This window comes from Pelophylax lessonae, assembly GCF_965119305.1.
Source record: "Pelophylax lessonae genome assembly, chromosome: 6".
In the NCBI taxonomy this organism is placed as follows: Eukaryota; Metazoa; Chordata; class Amphibia; order Anura; family Ranidae; genus Pelophylax; species Pelophylax lessonae.
Genome location: NC_138773.1, coordinates 331,129,170 through 331,137,393, shown reverse-complemented (window position 1 = coordinate 331,137,393; position 8,224 = coordinate 331,129,170). Strand labels below are relative to the sequence as shown.

General features: G+C 45.0%; 1 protein-coding gene across 1 annotated transcript in view; it reads right to left on the bottom strand.

Annotated features, from left to right (window-relative positions):
* Positions 1-4,486: 4,486 nt before the first annotated feature.
* PARP9 (poly(ADP-ribose) polymerase family member 9) overlaps positions 4,487-8,224 on the bottom strand; it is a 144,781-nt gene continuing 141,043 nt past the window's right edge. Inside the window, exon 9 of the mRNA XM_082261816.1 lies at positions 4,487-5,023. Within this exon, the coding sequence (XP_082117942.1) occupies positions 4,692-5,023 (332 nt within the window). The 3' untranslated portion in view covers positions 4,487-4,691. The remainder of the gene's footprint in view (positions 5,024-8,224) is intronic.

The window sequence follows — 8,224 nt, the reverse complement described above, 5'->3', positions numbered from 1 at the left end:
GGCAGGCCAGGGAGGCAGCCATTGTTATATGGCACTTGGTGTTTACCTTACTGGCCTGGAGAATGGAGAAAAATAGAGGGAAAGGAGAGCCTAAAGATAGCCCAGGGAGGCCTGAGGGTAGAGAGAATTGATATTCTAGGAACCCCAAAAGATGGTTGAGTGAAGGCTGGAAAAAGCTCAGAGGGTTGGAGGAAGTCAGGAGGGTACATAGAGAGGAGGCCAAGTGAACAACAGTATGGTTGTCAGAGGAAGCCTAGGGATAGCAAAGCAGAGGTAGGAGAAAGCTCGGCAGGGGGCGATGGGAGAGTGAAGGATGGAAGAAACCTAGAGAATGGGAGGAGAAGTAGAGATGAGGGCTGGGGAAAAAAAAGGAGGTTGTAGGAAGCCTGGGGGGTGGTAGAGCGGAGGCAGGATAAAGCCCGTAAGAGGGGAAAGTAGCCGCTGAAGAAAATCTGTAGGGTGATAGAACAGTCCAGAGGATAGGAGGGCAGAGGTCTGGGGGGAAGGAAGAATGAATATCAGCGGAAGCCTGGGTATGGTAGAGCAGAGACTGGAGGATCAAAAGACAGGAGAGTGGAGGCCATAGGAAGCCCAAGGCATGGGAGAGCAGCAGCTTGAGGGGGGAATGAGAAAATATCAGAGGAGGCCTGGGGGCAAAGGCTGGGTGAAGCCTGGAAGATGAAAGAACAGAGGCCCGTAGGAAACGCAGAGAATAGGATAGTGGAGGCCATAGGAAGCCCAAGGGATGGGAGGACAAAGGCCTGGGGGCAGCAGAGAGGTGACCTATGAGAAGGGATATCAGAGGACACCTGCGGGGGAAAGAAGATATCAGAGGAAGCCTGGGAGCAAAGGCTGAAGGAAACCCCTGGAAGATGAAAGAACAGAGGCCGTAGGAAACACCGAGGATAGGAGAGTGGAGGGCATAGGAAGCCCAAGAGACTGGAGTACAGAGGTCTTGGGAAGCCCAGGGCTGGTAGAGAGGAGACCTAGGGAAAGGGAGAATGAATATCCAAGGAAGCCTGGGGTTTAGTAGAGCAAAGACTGGAGGATTTATTAGAGATTGGAGAGGAAGATGCTTGTAGTCCAGCCTGAGTGTAGACCATGGCTCCCTCTATAGGTAAAGTGGAGGAGTCAGTGTAGCCACCCAGGGACAGGAAGTGTGTTACTGGCAGGATCACCAAATAAAGAGGAAAAAGCCTGAAAGAAGAAAGCTAATGTAGTTGTAAAATCCTACAGACCAATATGGTGCAAAATATGATTGTCCAGTTTGGAAAAACTTAGGGTTGGTTCAGGCCACAGATCGTACAGGAATGCGCGTTCCTCTGCAATTTGAGCCCAATCATTTTCAATGGACTGGATCGTACCAAAAGTAGTGCATGTATTACTTTTAAAAATGTACAGCAACCGCCGCGGATTGCATGGTACAGAAGTATCTGGTGCAAGCAAATGCACTGTGTTTGCAACCTGTATCTGGGGTGTCCTTAACGGACACCCTCTGCAGATTATAGCCGCAGTGCGTTTTGAATGAAGTGCAGGAAAGGCCCACAGAACACGGGTTTTCCGTACTGCGTTCTGGTGTGAATGGATACTAACACACAGAGTGGGGGAGGGGGAATGATACACAGATTGCTGCTCAGTGAATAAAATCATCTTTATTTACAATATTTAAACCTTGCAAAACAATCCCAGAAATTTATCAAAGAAGAACAAAATTTTTTTTTTTTGGGTTTCATATAACAGAAAAAATAGAAGAAATATAAACCTACACATTGCATCTTACAGAGCGAGGAAAGCACCCGTCAGTCCTCTAGATAGAAAGGTGGATGACTGCAATGCAATGCGTATAAAATCTCACAGATTAATCAATTCACTCATCAATATTAGTAATTTATCTGCAGATTTCCTATCAATACAACTAAGAATCCCAGAGACCTCCCGGGGTACAGAAAACCCGGATCCGGATTTCTCCTAGTATTGGATCGGGATAAGGCACCTTATAGAGAACTGATGAGGTAACATTACTGGTATACGGCTATAGGTCATGTATATAGAGAACAGCCGGGTCACTGAATCCCACCACTGGAACTTCGCGTCTGTGTATGACGGGGGAACTTCAGACACAACTTTTATTATTGTAAATGGAAGGATTCGATTTCCTTCTCTCAGCCAGCGTTCCCTCACAGGTTGCTGGGGGTTCCTTAAAGTGGAAGAAACCCCACCTATTGTTTTAAGCCAAGGAAGCCGCCATCTTGGACTCTGTTTTAATCTTAAATTGCCATGATGTTGCACATGTGATCAGTTATGACAGCAGCCATTGGATGGTTTGACAGTTTGGCTGAGAGCACAACCAATGTGAGTTATTTTCTGGGCATGTGCCAGAAATGTAACATTTTTTTTTTTTTTGAACTGTTAAATTAAATGGTTTACTTCCGCTTTAAGCAATTTCTGAATCTTAGATAAGTAATCACTCAGTAAGCTCGATAGCCATCTGTATGGGGGGCTTGCTTTCCACCAACCACTAGAGTCATGGGACCCTTCCTCCCCCCCCCCCCCCCATTACCACCCATTCAAGAATATCTTCTCTACTGAGAGTGACAATCACAGCAGCCTGTCTCTGAGGACTATCTCTGTAATGGAAGATTTCACTGACCTGCTACAGTTTAACCACAGAATATCCAGCCTTTCCCATAGACTTCTATTAGATTGGACATTTTTGGTGCATTTTCTGAAAGCACAGCCAAGATGCAGAATGCAGGACTTTTGGTGCACTTTCAGAAGATATACTAAAAATACCCAATCTATGGGAAAGTGCGGGTACAATGAGCTGCAAAACCGCAGCAGATCAGTGTGAAAGCACCCTAAGGAAGGATTTCACTAAGGGGGTGCATGCGCCATGAACTGTAAATACAATAATTACTAGTAGGGGTTCCCCAAGTACTGGAAGTTCTATCAAGGGTTCCTCCGTGTTAAAACGGTTGAGAGAGGCTGGGTTAGGACTTCTGTTCAGTTTTTATTGCTGTGTGTCACCAATGAGAAAAATTTCCCTTCACTTCCTGTCCAGTACACATGACAGGATGTGAAAGGAAATCCCACTTTTGATAGGTGTCCCCATTGGGGGATTCCCCTCAGTGTTTGTTTCAGTGACAACTGTAAAATTTGGGATTTTTTTCTCAGTTACTGTCTAAAGCAGGCCATAGACTTCTTTCTTGAAATTTGCTCGATTCCTCCATTAACACCGACAGTGTTAACAGGGAAATCCCTCCGGCCGAGTCATTGTGCTCTTGGGGTGAGAGAAGCCATCCCTGCTAGGAGAAGACAGTGATTATTGCTAGGGGCTATACCATCCGCTAGCGATAAAAGCATCTAAGATCTGGCAGGATGGTTGTACCTATTAGCACTTGGTACAGTCAGCCTGCCCATACATGGGTCGAATCTCGTCCGATCTTTGCTGAACTGGTGCAGATTGGAACCATCTATGACCGGCCATAGTAACAACGGTCACCAGGAAACGAAGAGAAGATAAATCTTCCTAACACACACAGACAGCAATAAAATACAGACTGAGGTTCTAATCCTCCCTACTTCTCCCAAAGTCTACAAACTAGTATAAAAGGTTTTATTTAGAGTTCTACTTTAGTTTGGAATTGTAATTTTAGGAGTAATATGGTTTTCGGCTGCACGACCGGCTCTGGGTGGTATCTCTGTATTTCCACCAGATTTTACACCTCTGAAGACTTCAACAGTTTGTTGAGGTTCTGTCATTTTTTTTTTAAACTAGAAATGTTGCCAACTATTTTCATCACCCAAAAATCGGGTGAAAATGTGCAGGTTTAGGAGATATTAATTTTGCCTACAGGTAATCCTTATTATAGGCCTTATTATAGGCTTACCTGTAGGTAAAAGGTAAAAAAGTGACGATACTTCCGCTTTAAGCTTTACCATGCGAATATCCAGGCCTTATCTGGTGCCAGCTTTGAGCTTTAGGGTCTTCAAGTGGCCCTTTGAGCTGCAGGCAGTCTCTAGTATTTTGTTGTTTTTTCTTTGGGCCTTTTAGCCTTTTTTGCTATGTTGCCCACCCAGCTGTTAGACTGCTTTTGGACATCTGGACAGTCTAAGAATTCCCATGTCCCTCAATAGATGAGAAACAAAATAGGATTTTTGTACTCACCCTAAAATTATTATTTTTTTTTTTTTAGTCCATTGGGGGACTCATTTTGGTACTGCTTTGCTGTGGATGTCTATTTCTCCTGTAGATGGCATTATAACCAAACAGTCTAAGAATTCATGTCCCTCAATGGGCTTCAAGGGATTTTGTTTTTTGTGGGGGGGGGGGGGACCAAAAGTCCTATTTTAATAAAAAGAAATTTGCATTAGTTTTCCATACAGATGGTCATATAAAGACTATATAACATGTATACACTTATTTTCAGTGTAACTTCCTAAAAATTAAGAAAAATCTAAAAGAAAATTTAAAGCAGCCATTTCACCAACACTTATAAACATGCCCCGTACAGCTTTTCCTGATGTCATTACTCATCCATGTCACTGGGCAGTTGTAGGTAAAATAAAAGCATTAAAGTGGACCTGTCATTAGTGCTTGGTGGATGTACCCATTTTAAGGGAGGCTTCCCGCATGTTAGTGACAATAGTGGGGCACTGGGGCTGATTTCTAGTTCTGCTTTCCCTATGTATTAGTGGCGGGAAGAACCTGACTTTTGCCGCCTGCAGGTGAACAGATACAGCGGATTTGCTTGAAAACTGTCAGGTATGACATAGATAGTAGGTGATAGTTTGACATTTACCAAACTATCACACAAATCCATAAAGTCATTGGGTTTGGATTTGAGAAGTGCCGTTTTAGGAACAAGAACTGGTGTGTCTTTTTTACATTCAGCAGGATTCTCAATCAGAACGTCAGCCTGGAAGATATAGATGAGGCCTCCTTCCTCTTTTGGGGTCTCGAAAACTTCTAGAGCCCTTCTAGGACTGTCTGTGAAGTAAATCCCCTGCCCGGGCCTTGGATCTAAAGAAAAGATAAGAAGGATATGTAGTGCACAATTATCAGATGGTGTATAGGAGGTGATGGATCAGAGAGGATTCCTGAAAGGTCATGGATAGTTCTATATGTTGACTCAGATGTCAGTGGAGTGTCTCTGTACCCAATCTTCAGGTCATGGTTATGGTTGTGCTTAGAAATTTACGTCACTCTGGCAGAATTTGTAAAAGAAAATTATGAAAGAAAAAATAAGTGAGCAGACCAAACACATTTATTTCATTTTTAATGTTAAAGTGGTTGTAAACACCTCCATATTCCCAGCGTAGTGACTGGTCTCAGGTGATACAGAGATGAAAAACACCCTCCTATATAAGTTTTACCTGTTTATCTGCAGTCTTCTCTTTTATACAGCCGTTCAAAGTCCAGAATTTTTTACAGCTTGTCTGAGCTTTCAGAAAAAAGGGACAAAGCGCTGAAGTCACAGTAAATATATAGGATATAGGCACATATATATTGGGTGCTGAAGCGATCACCAGCTGGTCACTGGAACTATCACAGGTACATACTTATTCACCAGCACACCATGGATCTTGTAAAAGCAGTCCAAAAGCTTTTTTGCAAAAAGGTTCATATCAGAAACAGTGCAACATTTCGGAGCCACGCAGGACCCCTTCGTAAGGCATGTGTAAAATGGGTACATCCACCAGCACACACCTTACGAAGGGGTCCTGCGTGGCTCCGAAATGTTGCACTGTTTCTGATATGAACCTTTTTGCAAAAAAGCTTTTGGACTGCTTTTACAAGATCCATGGTGTGCTGACGAATATGTATGTACTAGCGCTGAAGTCACATTCTGCAAAGCTCAGTGAGAGCTGTTTGGAGGGAAGGGACCCCCCCTTCACACAGCACACAGGGACAGAGCTGAGGCGGTCAATCACAGGATGTGTGCTGGCAGTCCCTCTTGTCACCTTTTATCTCTTGGTGTCAGAAGTGACAAATGCAGACAGCAGAGGAAGGAGGCAGCAGACAGAAATCACACTAAAGCCCCGTACACACGTACCGATGGTCGGCTTACAAATGTTCCTCTTTTCTCCCCGGGATGTCGGTGTCTGCTGAAAAGTGCAAAGACAGCACAAGGACAGCACAAGAATTTTGTCCGCCGACTGCAGAAGTGATGTCATGTAATGGTTAACTTTCCCTGTGTTTTCTATTTTCTGAGCATGCCCAGTCTTGCAAATCTGCGGTCTGTCGGCCGAATTGTGTACTGACAGGCGAACAATCGTCCGTTCTGGTGTCGGCATACAAATATTTTCATGTTTGCACGAAAGACTTTTGTCCGCGGATTGTGCGCAGACATCTGTCGGAGGCACCATACTAACACGCGTACAATCGGCAGATCCTTCGTCCACCGACGTTTGTATGCCGACGATCGGTACGTGTGTACGGGCCTTTAGTGCTCACTTAGTACACACTATAGAGAAGGGGTGGGGAACCTATGGCCCAGGGGCCGTATGCGGCCCTCAACTCAAAGTCATTTGGTCCGACCCCCCGTGTAGCTGAGTCTGTGTCTCTCAGCTGATCTGTCAGAATGGAGCCGATGCTTCCTGTATAGTTCCAGCTCCGTTCTGACAGTCGGAGTGAGTCACAGCCGGAGTGATATCAAATGCACTCCGCCTGTGACCAATACAGGAAACATCGCCTCTTCCTCCAGCGCGGCGCCGCTGCTAGCCAGCATTTCCCACCAGCAGCACACAGCAGTACCAGCCAGAGCCAGCAGTACCAGCCAGAACCAGCAGTACCAGCCAGAGCCAGCAGTACCAGCCAGAACCAGCAGTACCAGCCAGAGCCAGCAGTACCAGCCAGAGCCAGCAGTAGTTACATAGTTACATAGTAGGTGAGGTTGAATAAAGACAATAGTCCATCCAGTTCCCCCTGTGTAGGTGTGTGTGACTGTAATCATCTCTCATACCCCTGAATGTTCTGATCCTTGAGATGTAAGTCTAAGAGTCTTTTGAATGCCACCATACTTCCCGCAGAAACCACCTCTTGTGGTAGAGAATTCCACAATCTTGTAGCCCTAACAGTAAAGGACCCCCCATGTTGCCTGAGGTTAAAACACTTCTCCTCTAATCGCATTGTGTGCCCTCGAGTCCTCATGCAATTCCTTCGAATGAACAGCTTTTTTTCTAAGCTGAGATCCCCATTAAGATATTTATAAATTGCTATCATGTCCCCTCTCAGGCGTCTCTTCTCCAGGGAGAATAAATCAAGCGATTGCAGACGCTCTTCATAATTAAGGTCCTCCAATCCCATAATTAGTTTAGTTGCCCTTCTCTGGACTTTCTCCAGCTCCAACACATCCCTCCTGAGGGCTGGCGACCAGAACTGGACAGAATACTCCAGATGCGGTCGGACCAGAGTTTTATAAAGTGGAAGGATTATAGTCTTATCTCTGGAATACATCCCTTTCTTTATGCATGCTAATATTCTGCCGGCTTTGGCAGCTGCAGCTTGACATTGCATGCTGTTGCCTAATCTATCATCAACCAAGACACCCAGATCCTTCTCCATTTTTGATTCTCCCAAGGGTTCCCCTCCTAACGTGTATTGTGCTTTTATGTTTTTTATGTCCCCAAGTGCAAAACCTTACACTTCTCCACATTAAACCTCATTTGCCATGTCGTTGCCCACTCCGTTATTTTGTCCAGGTCATCCTGTAGGATATCTGCTTCATGCTGTGCAGTTATTGCCCTGCCCAATTTTGTGTCATCTGCAAAAACTGATATCGAACTACTGATCCCGTCCTCAATGCTGTTTATGAATAAATTGAACAAGGTTGGTCCCAGGACTGAGCCTTGGGGCACCCCGCTTACTACCTCAGACCAGTCTGAGTATGCGCTGTTTATTACCACCCTTTGGACACGCCCTTTTAGCCAGTTCCGTATCCAAGGGCAAACCCTGCTGTCCATACCTGCAGACCTTATTTTATAAATTAAGTGCTTGTGGGGAACTGTATCAAACGTCTTAGTGAAATCCAAGTACACCACATCCACTGGTCTGCCCCTATCTAGCTCACAGCTCACCTCCTCGTAGAATGCTAATAGATTGGTTTGACAAGAACGCCCATTTATAAACCAGTGCTGATTACTGCTGATGATGTTGTTGTCTTTAGCAAACTCTACAATATAGTCCCTTATCATCCCCTCCAGAAGTTTACATACTATTGAC